Genomic DNA, 17,454 nt, shown 5'->3' with positions numbered 1-17,454 from the left:
ACTCTTCACCGGATGGTGGCAGCGCGTTCTTTCTTTTTTTGATGCGCACTTAAACTGTCGTATAGCACCTCCTCCATGGCAGCTAGCGCTGGTTTCCTTATGGCGCACAATTAGTTCATTTCGTTTTTTTTTTTTTTTTTTGGGGGGGGGACAGGTCAGCCCAAATAGAGTTCTTCTATTGATTTCAGTCATTTGCTTTGTTGTCGCCTCAATCGTTCATTGCGTCACGATAGTGCGAGGGCGAAGCTCAGTACGCGAGGTGGTTATATAGCCTGCCGACAACGACGGCGCACAGGAAAGGACGAACAGACGGGCGGAATGTGGTTTAATATATAGTTTCGTGCTTTTAACCGACGTCACGAGGTAAATATAGTTTCAGTATCTTTCGAACGGCAGACGGTATAGCGTATGTCACGCGCTTTAGTTTAGATGAAGAGTCATACCTTCGTACGTTATACATAGACGGTTCCACACAGTTTTCTACTCGACAAGCACTACAAGTTTCCGGTCTCTGTTAAGGGACTTCTCACGTAAATAACAACTCCTCTTCACATAATGGAATTAAGCAGTCTGTCGAGTGTATATTTATTTCAGGTATACGCTCATCTGCATTCTTTTCGGAAGACGAGTCAGTCTCTGAAATCTTGTTGCAAGTCGATAACGAAGATCACTCAATGTTCTTTCCGCCCTATTACATGTCCAAAGACAAAAAAGTCGCAAAGCAAGTCTGTTTTCTCTTGTCTAAGCGTGATTCCGAAAGACACGTACACGCGTTGCCTATATACACAAACGTACAAAACGTTGCGCACGAAACATTTCTACAAACATTCCCAAGTCTGCGCCAATGCTATAAATTTCGGATACGAATCTAATAGAGAACTTGGTTAGGTGTCGTACCGCTGCCGCGGCTCGAGTACAGTCGGCAGCCGAGTATCGGGCGTGGCAAATGAAAATTCGGGGGGATCCCACACATACATAGGGATTGGTTATCGGGTTATGAATAATAGAACGGCGCGGCGCACATCAAGGAACGGCTAGCTATACTCGAGTAACAGGCGCTGCCGGAAGCGATATACAACCGACTGCGTCCACAGCGCGGCCGCGCAGTTCGGGGACGCGGCTCGCTTGAGTGGCGGAAGACGGATGCGAGCGTCATTTGCACGCCAAGAGCCGGCAAGAGCGGAGGAGGAGGAGGAGGAGGAGGAGGAAGGAGCGGACCGACTCACCAGACCGACGGGGCCGCTGGCACACTTGACATGACGGGCTCGGGTGAAACCCAGCGGGGACTCCATGGACCTGCAAGCCGAGAGAGAGTGAGAGAGATGCTGACTTCGATAAAAGTTGCGGCAGAACCCGTCTCACGATGTGACTGGCGACATTAATGCGTTAGCAGTGAACCAATATAGCGACACGACGCACTGCCATCGTCAGCTTCGAATGCTACTCGAGCTGATGGGCAAAAAGATATGATATACACGAAAACTTTTTTTTAAAGTTATGCAGACCCCACACAACGCGGAAATTAACATTATGCGAGGCATTTCTGCGGGCTATCTATACCATTGCTCGGGGTTACGCAGAGTGTCACCAGATGACGCAACGTGTTCGAGCGGGTGTGGCGACGACAACGGAAAGGCGACGGCAAGACGACGGCAAGACGACGACGGCTTGGCGGTTTAATTGTGTTGAAACGATGCATGTGGACAACTGAGCTACTTGGTTTTGAATGGCATTATGAAACATCGTTCCGACGCAAAAAAAAAAAAACCATGACGAGCAGAGAGGGACAAGAACGCCGTCAAGAACGCTGGCGTCCTTGTCCCTCTCTGCTTGTCGTTTCTTTTTTTTTTTTTTTGTAAGCCTATGTAAGCTTATGGTAAGCCTATGTGACTTCAGACATTTGAAAGTTTTTCCCGTATTTGGGCCGTATTGCCGCACGAAAAACTTATAGCGACAATTGCTGGATTGAGTCTTTGACCTAGTTAGAATGACGTACACTATTATAGCGCTTATTTACTGATAAGCAGCTTGGTGGACGAGAGCAGGCGCTGTCGAAATTCATGACGTCACAGCGAGCTGCTGTGACGTCAACATTACGGCGACGCCGGACCACCGATTTCGCGTTTATGCGCCTCATTCTGGCTCACCGCACCTGCTCGCACAGTAATACTAATCACTTTGATATTGCGCAAGCTTCATTCACTGGTACGGGTTAACTTATAATTCTTCTTTAGCGTACGTTCATAAAAGGCCTAAGTTTCATTTATTTTGAGCGCTGCAACGAAAGTGTAAGTTTCTTTATTTTTTGTCAGCAACGAGATCCGCTCACAATGCACCGCTGTGTGAGCGCTTCTTTTATTGTCTTGCCACCCACGCCCGCCGCAAACAAAAGCAAGTCCAGTCTCATGCCTGTACGCAAACCCCGCGTGCCTGAATGGAACAATTAGCAGCGCGTTGCGAACAAAGATCGTAAAGCATACAGCGCAGGATACTTTTTCACTGCGAACTGAGAGTCTAACCAAACACAACGGTGGTTAAGCGATCAACTGGTACTAATAAGTACGTGTGTTGCGTTACCCCGACTGGCATTTGCCTGCTTACGGCGTCACTAATTAAGGATCGCCGGAAATTGGCCCAATTAGCCACAGTGACTAAAAACGAGAAGACGTTTCCGTAACGCCGCTTATTATGTTCTTACTTTCGACCACCTCTTGTCAGTGACTACGCAAGTAGGTGAGGTCAGGAACGAGGAAAGGGCAGTGAAGAGAAGAGCTCGTTCACTGAGATGTTAAGGTCATAGAGCGTTCTTAAAAAAAAAAAAAGATCAAAGAGAACTATGGCGGTAGTGCAGCTGTGTGGGCGAAAGGCAGGCATGGTGGTTACGCCAGCATGAGATTATGTGAAGCACAGTCTATTCCCGCTAATTGGACCACGGCTAATGAATTTTTTGTTTAGTTTTAATGCCCCACAAAGTCCCGCCGAGACACCATACATGGCTGTGAAAGGAAAATTCGCTTAGTTCGAACGCGAAAGCGGGTCGTCCGGTTAATTCGATATTCCACCACCAGTGCCCTCTCATGCGCGCAGTGGTTTCTGTAAAAGCTTGAAAGGGCAAGAAATTCAGCAGACGACGCTACTAGTTTCTTAGGTGATTGCAGTGACGGCAGCGACCTGTCCTGCAGTAGTGATGACGGCTTGCGCTGGCGCTGTACTCTACGCGATGTCCCTTTTGGCGATTTTATCAGCGTCCGACGATACTGTCGAGGTCTGTGGGCCACTGACCGACGGCGACATGCATAGTTATCGTAATCTTGTATCGAACACATTTTACCGCCGTTTCTGAATCCGTCTTTTCGGATAATTCGACCAGAACTTGCGGTCTCGCAAGGGGCGCTGCAAGACAGACATAAGCTACATACACTGAAAGGCCACACGAAAGGAAAAATCTCATACAACACATTCAAACATAAAATTAACTCAAATACATAAAACACAAGTCAAAGACGTTGTTCCACACGTGTACCGTAGCGTGACGGTAGGGATATAGTGCAGTGATACTAGAAAAAATGCGGTTGTGTTTTCGAATTTCGCCCCCATCGAAACGCGGCCGCCGGGGCCGGTGCTCGCAGCCCAACACCATCGCCACTGAGCAACCACGGCGGGTAGGAAGAGAGGAAGACGACGAAATAAAAGTAAACCAAGCATTGAATAACTGTCTACAGAATAGTTTTGAACTTTCCTCGCTTTCATTTATGCATCAAAATTACAGATTTATAAATCTATTACCGAACACATATGTAAAGTCTGCCCGACTCTTGGCCAATCACCGTGAGTGAGTATGCGCCAAACACATCATCATCATCATCATCATCATCATCATTCTGGCGGACGGCCGGTTGTCTGCTTCTCTTCTTTACAATGGCGCAGTCGACGAAAACGCACCCTAAGGCACCCCAACGTTAAGGACAATCCTCGTTTGATCACCTCGTGCTGGTTGCCTCCTTCGGCCGCGGAAGGCCGTCCACACTTCCCTTGCCATGGATCTGCACCAGGACATCATCAAACTCTCAAACACCAAGGGATGCCGTTCACGTTCCCTTGGCCCCTGGTCCGGCTGGCCCGAGTACTGCGGCCGTCGCCTCAGTGTGCGCCGCCCATTGGCTGAACGGGCGGCTCAGCCGGCAGCTTCACAGACGAAGTCATGCGAGACACCTCGCTGCTCTCGCAGCCGCTGAACTACATCGTTTCGGCCACCTCCGATTTCCCGCCTGCAACCTTGCCATCACGGGCTGCCTCGGGACTACCGGAGTTTCACAAGTTTCAGAATGACCCCATTCTGTGGGCGCAAGAAGCCAACGCGCTCGGCGCTCGTCATGCCTGGCCCGACGACACGATATAGCTGGTTGCAGCGAGGCGGCTTCGTGGTGGCGCCAAAGGGTGGGACAACTATACGATGCTCGCAAATACCGGTCCTGGGTCGAATGGAGCGCAGCTTTGACGGCTGTGTTCCGCCCGCGACGAGCCGGGCTAGCACTGCTCCACGGCCAGAGCTCCTGAGGTGCACCACGCTGACGAACCAGCGGTGCCCAGCAACGCCTGGACAGAGAGGTCCGCAGGCTGCCACACCACAGACACCGGCTCACCGGTTGTTGGCCTGGGCTTCACAGCGGACGGTGGGAATCGTATGACAACCACCGCCCCCGTGTCGTCCCACCACCGGGCGGTGCATCACGAACCAGCGCCAATGGCTCTACCGCAGTTAGCCAAAACGCAACAGACCACCGCTGTTACTTTGACATGGCAGTTTACGCCAGCTGACCTGCGCCGACGAAAACCCCGCGAAGCTCCGGAGCAGCATTATCCCGGCGCTGCAGCTGCATCTGCATTTGACATATTCCTTCGCCACCTGCCCTTCTGTAGGCACCGAATGTGAGCCATTATTTTCCGCCACTGGTCTCGAACTCTGCGTCGGGCATCCGACACTATACCACCACTTCCAGATATCAAGACGACTTTCCGCTCACAGCAGTCGGCGAAGCGGCTCCCAAACTCAACAATGCTGGGACGCGCGAAGGCGCCGACGCTAACACTCCAGGTGCGCGTCCTGTCCACGGATCACAGCTGGGAGATGCTTCTTCATTCATCGGAAGGACCTCCTTGAATGTCACCGCAGTCTCTGCCCGAATTCACGACCATTCAACCTGCGCTGGTGGAGGCCTCACTGAGGGAAGCGAAGGAAACTAAGTCATCATCATCAAAGAGTTGCCCGTACGCGAAAGACGGGCAAGAGTCATCAAGAGTCGCAAGTTACCACCCCAAAAAACCATCGCAAGAGACCTCAAGAGACGCGCAAGACACCAGACACCCAAGGCATGCGGTATTTTGTCGAGCTCAGCTGCTTCGAGCGCATCGGCGAGCATCGATCAGTCAGCGGCAACGCTGCGAAGAAGCACCCTACAGCTACAGGCAGAGAGGCTCTACGGTTCACTCTACAGCATCTCCTACCGTGCGCGCCCAACTGCGACGGCGTAATCGTCGGCGGGACCTGCGACCAGCGCACCCAACCGACACATGCCTCCCGCCAGAGAAGCTGGTTGTGCGCAGGATGGCTCACCAACGACGACTTCCCTCCCTGGACAAGTTGCCTTCATGTTAAATTGCGTGTTTGCAAGCCGTGCCGTCAACTTGCAGCGTGGCCGTGTCTCAAGACCAAGTGAACTTGGTCTCGGGCGCTCGCACAGCAAGCGCGGGAAGAGAGGAAGACGACGAAGTAGAAGTAAACCAGCAGGCGTTCTGGCGGACGGCCGATTGCCTGCTCCTCTCCTTTGCAATATGCGTACGCATATTATATTATAATCTAGAGGGTGCCTCGATGAGGCGTCCATTACTTCTAGGAGAAATCAAAATGCTTAATTGAATAATTAACATACTTAGCTAATTACCATTTTAATTAATTATTTTACGGCACACATTTAAATGTATGATTTGTTGCTAGTGAATATGCAAGGGAACGGAACTGTCATGAATGACATGACATGCATGCATTTTCTAACAAGTTATATATCAGGGTATCCATTACATGATTGACAAGGCATATATGCCATGACATAGTCGTCGTGAATGACATAAATGACACGAGATGATAGCATCGTGGTCATTCCTTTAACTGAATACATGTATTAGGATATATGCATGGTAAAACATGACGTCCACGACATGACAACACTTACAAGGAACAACATGTTCGTGCATGAGAGAGAGAGAGTTTTAATGAGTCTGACGGCCCTGAGGTACATTCCTCTAGCCAGCTACACTGCGTTGGGGGAAGACGAAGAGGGAAAGAGAGAGGGAAGGAAAAGGCGCATGGTGGGTGACGATGATGAGGAAAGATGTAAAGCATATATAGTAAGCGATTTGTACTACTTAAAGCCTACAGTCCAGGCCCGTGCTTCTTAAAAAATGAAGTACTTGATGGCCTTAAGGCTCGATTTAATGTCTGGCCAAGGCCCTAAAATAACGTATACCGACGCAGCGGGCTGCCGAGGCGCGTAAGGACATTGTTTCAACTTTTGACACTTTTCCACGTACTGAGGGCAGTCACACAGCACGTGACCCATAGTCTGTTTCGCATTGCACAGATAGCAGTCTGGCGAATCGGTGCGTCGCATGAGGTACACGTACCCACGCGTAAACGCCACCCCAGCCTAAGCCTGTGCAGGAGACCGGCACAGCTGCGTTGAATTTTGGGTGGTAGCCTAAATTTAATGGTAGGGTCCAATCTTTGGAGTCATCTGTGGCGATTATCCGGATGGTCCCAGTGCTTTTCTGTTTATGTTCGGATGACACTCGAGGGAAGGCAGTTGGTCGAAGCGGTGGCTCTGGTTGGTCGAGCGCCTTCTTCGCTTCGGCGTTGGCCAGTTCTTTGCTGTCTACACCACAGTGACTGGGAGCCCACTGAAACGTAATGTGGTGGCCAGTCTCTTCCGCTAGAGTGTGTAGCTCGGCAGTCTGAAGAGCCAATACTCTATAAGAGATTTCTTTCATTAAAGGAAGCATCAAAGGAAGCCCTTCGCTGCTCTGGCCCTCTACCAACTCCGCTCGGAACTTCAAGTGGCTGAAGAGTTCTGTGCACGGGTTGCTGGGTCCGTGGTCATCATTACTGACGCAACATTAAATGACATCCCTGAGGCACGTGTACCAGAAATGAACGTGCTCTTTTCAGTCGAAGAGCTCGATGCTGCATTGGCGACCTGCAGGCGTTCTTCCTCACCAGGACCTGATGGCATCACGTATGCTGCCCTATGCCACCTTGGACATGACGCACGTGATGAGCTGCTCAACTACAACAATGAGTCTTGGCAGAACGACGTCGTTCCTAAACAATGGAAATCGAGCCGCTTGATCCCCATTCTGAAACCTGGAAAGTCTCTGCTTGCGCTCTCATCATATCGTCCGATTGCGCTTTCGAGCTACGTCGGCAAAGTGATGGAAAGAATGATTCTTGCTAGCTTGGAATGTCACCGAGAACAATTCAACATCTATCCGGACGCCATGACAGGCTTTCGTCGAGGTCGCGCGTCCATCGACAACGTCATTGACGTCGTAACATGGGTCCAAAATCAAGAAAACTTCAAGCGCCTATCTGCGGCACTTTTTCTAGATATAAAAGGAGCATACGACAACGTCGCCCATGAGGCCATACTGAACTCACTTGAGGCTGTTGGAGTTGGTGGCCGGATATATAAATGGATTCGGGACTATTTGACTGAGAGGCGTTTTTTCTTACAGACCGAAGACGGCCCAACTTCAGACCATTACATCTGCCGTGGTGTGCCGCAGGGTGGAGTGTTGAGCCCTATTTTGTTCAACGTCGTCCTGGTAGGGCTAACGGATTACCTACCGCAGACAGTTAATTCATGTCTCAATATACGCCGACGACATTTGCATCTGGGCCTCTGCGGTGACTCGCCCTCAGCTAAGAGCCAGGCTTCAGCGGGCGGCAACCATGACGGCGTCTTACCTCCGAGAACAAGGCCTCAGTGTGTCTACTGAAAAGTGTGCATTACTCGGTTTTACGCACAAACAAATGTCACTGTATCCTGTTTCCATTAATGGTCAAGCTGTATTCTATGTTAAGACGCATCGCTTTCTGAGCGTCATCATTGACCGCAACCTCTCGTGGAGCCCTCACTGCGTCTCTCTGAAGAAGAAGTTAGTCGCCATTGCTCAGATCTTCAAATTTCTCTGCGGGAAAAACTGGGGTACACCAGTCCATTCTATGTTGCAGCTGTACAGGGTTTTGTTTCTCGGACTCCTACGTTACAGCCTACCAGTGTTGTCAGATGCATGCAAGACGAACTTTCGCGCCTTGGAGAGCATACAAGGTCAAGCCTTACGCACGTGTTTAGGGCTGCCTCGGTGCACCTCAACAGCAGCAACAATCGCCATCACGGGAGATCATATAATCCAGACACATGTAGCTGTCGACTCTCTCAGAGCGCACATTCGCCATCTGTCAAGGATCCCCGACCATCATTTGGCCTCCCTACCAGCCGAGAGACCTCAAGCGACCTTTTCACGAGTGATTAGCGCTCATCAAGAGTGCATACCGGCATCTTTTACACCGTCTTCTTTCGCAAAAGAAACCGTCGAATGACTCAATGCGCAGGCACGACGAAAGCCGAACTTGACGCATACGACCAGACCGATCCGTCTGTATATACGTTCACTGGTGAGCCATATTCTTTTGACATATATTCAAGCGTTAGATATCTGAGGCCCACGGTAGGTATTCACAATTCTTTAGAGATTCCGGGAATTGAGAGACGTACGTACCCTTATTTTGGCATGTCTTGTCATTAATGTTATGTCATGGAATTTATGGCAATCATGTCATGACACGCATGTCATTCAAGTGATGACATTCATGTCAAGTCATGTGTGCACATCAATTAAATCCAGATATATAACCAGTAAAAGAAACGACCGCGACAGTGTAATGTAATTCATGCCGTTTATGTCATGACATGCATGCCATGACAAATATTCCATGTCATTGATGTCATGACATGTCATGCTAAATGTTTTGTGTGCATGCATGTCATCCGCCCCTTGCCTATTCTGATGTACGGTGTGTCCGCAAAGTCATGGTGCACTTTCGACCGGTCACAGGAGATCAACTAAACAAGATTGAAATGTGAAATCTTCACCAAATAAAAGGAAAACTCTCCAATATTGACACCTGTTCAGTGCAGTCCGATGTGGCCTCCATTTGTTGCTCCACACACATCTAAACGATATTCAATTTCTTCCAACGCACGGTTAAGGACGTCCGATGTTACAGAGTGAATAACATCACTGATTCTCCGTTTTAAATAAATAATGTCGCTGATAGGGTCACTGTACACATGTTGCTTCACATAACCCCACAAGTGTGGTGCTGCGTCATCACCCGTGTGCGCACGCTCTTGCACGTCATACAACGGAAACTTGGAGTTTTCCTTTTATTCGGTGAAGATATCACATTTATGTCTTGTCTTATTGTTTTCCTGTGAGCGGTCAAAAATCCACCATGACTTTACAGACACACTGTAGATCCAGTTGAAGAAACGACTACGGATGCATCACGACGTAGGAGGATGGATGGATGGATGGATTGCATAGATAGATAGATAGATAGATAGATAGATAGATAGATAGATAGATAGATAGATAGATAGATAGATAGATAGATAGATAGATAGATAGATAGATAGATAGATAGATAGATAGATAGATAGATAGATAGATAGATAGATAGATAGATAGATAGATAGATAGATAGATAGATAGATAGATAGATAGATAGATAGATAGATAGAGAGACAGAGAGACAGACAGACAGACAGACAGACAGACAGACAGACAGACAGACAGACAGACAGACAGACAGATAGATAGATAGATAGATAGATAGATAGATAGATAGATAGATCAAGGAAAGGAAAGGCAGGGAGGTCAACCAGAAGAGCAGCAAAGTTTCTTCTGAAGAGCAGCCTACGTCAGTTCTCTCTTTTTAATTGTTATTTATTTTATCTCGCGTTATGCCCCCTTCAATTTCGAACTGCATGCGATATGGCGTAAGAAATTGCGTAATACGCCCTATAATTATTCGTTGGGACGTGCATTTCAGCGCATTAACACGGTTGAAGGCGGCGAGCCCTAGAACTTCAGTTCGAGCGCAAAAGAACTTCAATATGGGTCAAGTTACTCGATGTTCCCCCTGACTGCGCGCTATCTCCGCCGATTCCCCGTACTGTATTAGATTACGCAAATATCGTCTCGGCTATCTTTTACAGGCGGCATTGAATAGTCCTCTCCGCGCGAGTCCCAAATTAAAGGCAGCATCCGGCGCAGCGTTCGTATATGGGTGGCCGGCATATAGGCGGCACATTGTTCGCGCTTGGGATTTAAAAAAAAGTACCTCTCAAATCTCTTTTCCCGAGTGCCTCGCAACACCGCTTGTGCGAAAGGTCGGCAGCGAGACTAAAAAAAAAAGGGGGGGGGGTACGTACTTTGGAATATCGGACACAAAGGAGATCGTGTTTCATTTAAATGAAAGCCCGGCCACTTAGCTTTCAACGAGGGCCGGCCGGACGGCACATGCGGTGTGCTTCAATGCCCGACCATAGTCCGAAATAGCTCGACCCCGTGTTATCGAAGTTGAAGGATACCAACTTATACCAACTCGCTCTTCTTGTTTCTTTTTTTTCATATATTTATTTTTCTTCATCTCTGCTTCGCCTTTGTGATTGTACTTGAAAAAGGTGGATGTTGCACAGTAGGATGTATATTGACTGTTCCTTTGCTGCCCCTTTAAAATTACATAGGCATAATTGTATTCTGTATGTATTACCCTGTACAACTTTTTTAATGAACGTATGTATATGACACACTGTATATTTTCTTTACATTTTTTTAGTATTGATCGTTATATTGCCTACACATTTGTAATGTATTATAACTTATCGCTACCTTGTGACGTTTATTACATTGTTTCTTTCTTTGATTTTTTTCCTTTGTCGCATTCATTTTTGTTTTTTCACGTTCGTACTATTACTGCATGCTGCACATTAATTCCTCAACTGCATGCACTAATACCGAAAGGAGGCCCTGACAGTTTATATCATGGGACCACCCCGATGTGCCATAAAACGTGTGTGCCCGTCTAGTACGTACATCCCACGAATATACATTTATATAGAATTCCAGGGTTTAACATTAACGGCGCAAAGAAGTGGCATGGTTTGTGGTACCTACACTGTTAAAAAAAAGTTTGCGTCCTTTGAGGCTCATCTTGTCCCGCAACGACAATCGTCATCTGTCTTGCCCGCGTTTCCTTTCTTTAATCCTGCGAGCCCGAAATATTTGCAAGTCACGAAGGCCTTGCGCCTTATCAGCGTGACGCAGCATTTTCGACAGGAAAGTAGCGAGCGCCGAGCTTTCAAGAAAGGAAACACAAGCAAGGCAGATGACGATTATCGTTGTGGGACAAGATAAACCCCAAAGGGTGCAAACTTTTTCAAGAGTGCGCAAAAAGACATTTCCACAAACCAAACGCCAATTCAATGGGTGCACTGAGTTGCCATAACATTCTTCTTAGCAAAGAGTGCAAGGCATGCCATTACACCCGTTTCTTAGAAACCGTGCATTCACGCGCTATTCATTGTTGCACCCTGATACTCCAATGAATAGTCACAAGGTAGTACAGGACAGGCCACCATTGGAATATGAACCTGGCAACGTTTAACGCTAGAACGTTGTCTAGTGAGGCGAGTCTAGCAGTGCTATTGGAAGAACTAGAGGGCAGTAAATGGGATATAATAGGGCTCAGTGAAGTTAGGAGGCCAAAAGAGGCATATACAGTGCTCAGAAGCGGGCACGTCCTGTGCTACCGGGGGCTAGCGGAGAGACGAGAACTAGGAGTCGGATTCCTGATTAATAAGAATATAGCTGGTAACATACAGGAATTCTATAGCATTAACGAGAGGGTGGCATGTCTTGTTCTGAAACTTAATAAGAGGTACAAAATGAAGGTTGTACAGGTCTACGCCCCTACATCCACTCATGATGACCAGGAAGTCGAAAGCTTCTATGAAGACGTGGAATCGGCGATGGGTAGAGTGAAAACAAAATACACTATACTGATGGGCGATTTCAATGCCAAAGTAGGCAAGAAGCAGGCTGGAGACAAGGCAGTGGGGGAATACGGCATAGGCACTAGGAATAGCAGGGGAGAGTTATTAGTAGAGTTTGCGGAACAGAATAATATGCGGATAATGAATACCTTCTTCCGCAAGCGGGATAGCCGAAAGTGGACGTGGAGGAGCCCGAACGGCGAGACTAGAAATGAAATAGACCTCATACTCTGCGCTAACCCTGGCATCATACAAGATGTGGACGTGCTCGGTAAGGTGCGCTGCAGTGACCACAGGATGGTAAGAACTCGAATTAGCCTAGACCTGAGGAGGGAACGGACGAAACTGGTACATAAGAAGCCGATCAATGAGTTAGCGGTAAGAGGGAAAATAGAGGAATTCCAGATCAAGCTACAGAACAGGTATTCGGCTTTAACTCAGGAAGAGGACCTTAGTGTTGAAGCAATGAACGACAATCTTGTGGGCATCATTAAGGAGTGTGCAATAGAAGTCGGCGGTAACTCTGTTAGACAGGATACCAGTAAGCTGTCGCAGGAGACGAAAGATCTGATCAAGAAACGCCAATGTATGAAAACCTCTAACCCTACAGCCAGAATAGAACTGGCAGAACTTTCGAAGTTAATCAACAAGCGTAAGACAGCTGACATAAGGAAGTATAATATGGATAGAATTGAACAAGCTCTCAGGAACGGAGGCAGCCTAAAAGCAGAGAAGAAGAAACTAGGAATTGGCAAGAATCAGATGTATGCGTTAAGAGACAAAGCCGGCAATATCATTACTAATATGGATGAGATAGTTCAGGTGGCTGAGGAGTTCTATAGAGATCTATACAGTACGAGTGGAACCCACGATGATAATGGAAGAGAGAATAATCTAGGGGAATTCGAAATCCCACAAGTAACGCCGGAAGAAGTAAGGAAAGCCTTGGGAGCTATGCAAAGGGGGAAGGCAGCTGGGGAGGATCAGGTAACAGCAGATTTGTTGAAGGACGGTGGGCAGATCGTTCTAGAAAAACTGGCCACCCTGTATACAAAATGCCTCATGACCTCGAGCGTACCGGAATCTTGGAAGAACGCTAACATAATCCTAATCCATAAGAAAGGGGACGCCAAAGACTTGAAAAATTATAGACCGATCAGCTTACTGTCCGTTGCCTACAAAGTATTTACTAAGGTAATTGCAAATAGAATCAGGAACACCTTAGACTTCCGTCAACCAAAGGACCAGGCAGGATTCCGTAAAGGCTACTCAACAATAGATCATATTCACACTATCAATCAGGTGATAGAGAAATGTGCGGAATATAACCAACCATTATATGTAGCTTTCATTGATTATGAGAAAGCGTTTGATTCAGTCGAAACCTCAGCAGTCATGGAGGCATTGCGGAATCAGGGTGTAGACGAGCCGTACGTAAAAATACTGAAAGATATCTATAGCGGCTCCACAGCCACTGTAGTCCTCCATAAAGAAAGCAACAAAATCCCTATAAAGAAAGACGTCAGGCAGGGAGATACGATCTCTCCAATGCTATTCACAGCATGTTTACAGGAGGTATTCAGAGACCTGGATTGGGAAGAATTGGGGATAAGAGTAAATGGAGAATACCTTAGTAACTTGCGCTTCGCTGATGATATTGCCTTGCTTAGTAACTCAGGGGACCAACTACAATGCATGCTCACTGACCTGGAGAGGCAGAGCAGAAGGGTGGGACTGAAAATTAATCTGCAGAAAACTAAGGTAATGTTTAACAGTCTCGGAAGGGAACAGCAGTTTACGATAGGTAGCGAGGCACTGGAAGTGGTAAGGGAATACATCTACTTAGGACAGGTAGTGACTGCTGATCCGGATCATGAGAGTGAAATAATCAGAAGAATAAGAATGGGGTGGGGTGCGTTTGGCAGGCATTCTGAGATCATGAACAGCAGGTTGCCATTATCCCTCAAGAGAAAAGTTTATAACAGCTGTGTCTTACCAGTACTCACGTACGGGGCAGAAACCTGGAGGCTTACGAAAAGGGTTCTACTTAAATTGAGGACGACGCAACGCGCTATGGAAAGAAGAATGATAGGTGTAACATTAAGGGATAAGAAAAGAGCAGATTGGGTGAGGGAACAAACGCGCGTTAATGACATCTTAGTTGAAATCAAGAAAAAGAAATGGGCATGGGCAGGACATGTAATGAGGAGGGAAGATAACCGATGGTCATTAAGGGTTACGGACTGGATTCCGAGGGAAGGGAAGCGTAGCAGGGGGCGACAAAAAGTTAGGTGGGCAGATGAGATAAGGAAGTTTGGAGGGTCAACATGGCCACAATTAGCACATGACCGGGGCAGTTGGAGAAGTATGGGAGAGGCCTTTGCCCTGCAGTGGACGTAACCAGGCTGATGATGATGAGTGCCACCTAGAAAGGGAGCCGCTAAACGTAGTAGTTACTGCATGGACCAATAGATGTCAATAAATCCCGCTTTGTTCTAATTTGTTGAATTTGTTGAAGGATCCTGGGCAGATTGTTCTAGAAAAACTAGCCACCCTGTATACGCAATGCCTCGTGACTTCAAGCGTAACGGAATCTTGGAAGAACGCTAACATAATCCTAATCCAAAAAAAGGGGACGCCAAAGACTTGAAAAATTATAGACCGATCAGCTTACTGTCCGTTGCCTACAAAGTATTTACTAAGGTAATTGCAAATAGAATCAGGAACACCTTCGACTTCCGTCAACCAAAGGATCAGGCAGGATTCCGTAAAGGCTACTCAACAATAGACCATATTCACACTATCACTCAGGTGATAGAGAAATGTGCGGAATATAACCAACCCTTATATATAGCTTTCATTGATTACGAGAGAGCGTTTGATTCAGTCGAAACCTCAGCAGTCACGGAGGCATTAGGGAATCAGGGTGTAGACGAGCCCTATGTAAAAATACTGAAATATATCTATAGCGGCTCCACAGCCACCGCAGTCCTCTATAAAGAAGGCAACAAAGTCCCAATAAAGAAAGGCGTCAGGCAGGGAGATACGATCTCTCCAATGCTATTCACAGCGTGTTTACAGATGGTATTCAGAGACCTAGATTGGGAAGAATTGGGGATAAGAGTTAATGGAAAATACCTTAGTAACTTGCGATTCGCTGATGATATTGCCTTGCTTAGTAACTCAGGGGACCAACTGCAATGCATGCTCACTGACCTGGAGAGGCAAAGCAGAAGAGTGGGTCTAAAAATTAATCTGCAGAAAACTAAAGTAACGTTAAACAGTCTCGGAAGAGAACAGCAGTTTACGATAGGTAGCGAGGCACTGGAAGTGGTAAAGGAATACATCTACTTAGGACAGGGAGTTACTGCGGATCCGGATCATGAGACTGAAATAATCAGAAGAATAAGAATGGGCTAGGGTGCGTTTGGCAGGCATTCTGAGATCATGAACAGCAGGTTGCCATTATCCCTCAAGAGAAAAGTTTATAACAGCTGTGTCTTACCAGTACTCACGTACGGGGCAGAAACCTGGAGGCTTACGAAAAGGGTTCTACTTAAATTGAGGACGACGCAACGCGCTATGGAAAGAAGAATGATAGGTGTAACATTAAGGGATAAGAAAAGAGCAGATTGGGTGAGGGAACAAACGCGCGTTAATGACATCTTAGTTGAAATCAAGAAAAAGAAATGGGCATGGGCAGGACATGTAATGAGGAGGGAAGATAACCGATGGTCATTAAGGGTTACGGACTGGATTCCGAGGGAAGGGAAGCGTAGCAGGGGGCGACAAAAAGTTAGGTGGGCAGATGAGATAAGGAAGTTTGGAGGGTCAACATGGCCACAATTAGCACATGACCGGGGCAGTTGGAGAAGTATGGGAGAGGCCTTTGCCCTGCAGTGGACGTAACCAGGCTGATGATGATGAGTGCCACCTAGAAAGGGAGCCGCTAAACGTAGTAGTTACTGCATGGACCAATAGATGTCAATAAATCCCGCTTTGTTCTAATTTGTTGAATTTGTTGAAGGATCCTGGGCAGATTGTTCTAGAAAAACTAGCCACCCTGTATACGCAATGCCTCGTGACTTCAAGCGTAACGGAATCTTGGAAGAACGCTAACATAATCCTAATCCAAAAAAAGGGGACGCCAAAGACTTGAAAAATTATAGACCGATCAGCTTACTGTCCGTTGCCTACAAAGTATTTACTAAGGTAATTGCAAATAGAATCAGGAACACCTTCGACTTCCGTCAACCAAAGGATCAGGCAGGATTCCGTAAAGGCTACTCAACAATAGACCATATTCACACTATCACTCAGGTGATAGAGAAATGTGCGGAATATAACCAACCCTTATATATAGCTTTCATTGATTACGAGAGAGCGTTTGATTCAGTCGAAACCTCAGCAGTCACGGAGGCATTAGGGAATCAGGGTGTAGACGAGCCCTATGTAAAAATACTGAAATATATCTATAGCGGCTCCACAGCCACCGCAGTCCTCTATAAAGAAGGCAACAAAGTCCCAATAAAGAAAGGCGTCAGGCAGGGAGATACGATCTCTCCAATGCTATTCACAGCGTGTTTACAGATGGTATTCAGAGACCTAGATTGGGAAGAATTGGGGATAAGAGTTAATGGAAAATACCTTAGTAACTTGCGATTCGCTGATGATATTGCCTTGCTTAGTAACTCAGGGGACCAACTGCAATGCATGCTCACTGACCTGGAGAGGCAAAGCAGAAGAGTGGGTCTAAAAATTAATCTGCAGAAAACTAAAGTAACGTTAAACAGTCTCGGAAGAGAACAGCAGTTTACGATAGGTAGCGAGGCACTGGAAGTGGTAAAGGAATACATCTACTTAGGACAGGGAGTTACTGCGGATCCGGATCATGAGACTGAAATAATCAGAAGAATAAGAATGGGCTAGGGTGCGTTTGGCAGGCATTCTCAGATCATGAACAGCTGGTTGCCATTATCCCTCAAGAGAAAAGTGTATAACAGCTGTGTCTTACCAGTACACACGTACGGGGCAGAAACGTGGAGGCTTACGAAAAGAGTTCTACTTAAATTGAGGACGACGCAACGAGCTATGGAAAGAAGAATGAGGGGTGTAATGTTAAGGCATAAGAAAAGAGCAGATTGGGTGAGGGAACAAACGCGAGTTAATGACATCTTAGTTGAAATCAAGAAAAAGAAATGGGCATGGGCAGGACATGTAATGAGGAGGGAAGATAACCGATGGTCATTAAGGGTTACGGACTGGTTTCCAAGGGAAG

The 17,454-nt window shown here is 47.1% G+C and overlaps 1 protein-coding gene across 1 annotated transcript in view; it reads right to left on the bottom strand.

Moving 5' to 3' along the window:
- LOC126517848 (rho GTPase-activating protein 45-like) overlaps window positions 1-17,454 on the bottom strand; it is a 251,022-nt gene that overhangs the window by 200,568 nt on the left and 33,000 nt on the right. The window contains exon 2 of the mRNA XM_055064503.2: window positions 1,227-1,296. Coding sequence (XP_054920478.1) covers window positions 1,227-1,296 — 70 coding nt within the window. The remainder of the gene's footprint in view (window positions 1-1,226; window positions 1,297-17,454) is intronic.

Source organism: Dermacentor andersoni, chromosome 11 (genome assembly GCF_023375885.2).
Source record: "Dermacentor andersoni chromosome 11, qqDerAnde1_hic_scaffold, whole genome shotgun sequence".
NCBI classification, from domain to species: domain Eukaryota; kingdom Metazoa; phylum Arthropoda; class Arachnida; order Ixodida; family Ixodidae; genus Dermacentor; species Dermacentor andersoni.
The sequence above is the reverse complement of the archived record's forward strand: the minus strand, read 5'-3'. Positions and strand labels throughout refer to the sequence as shown.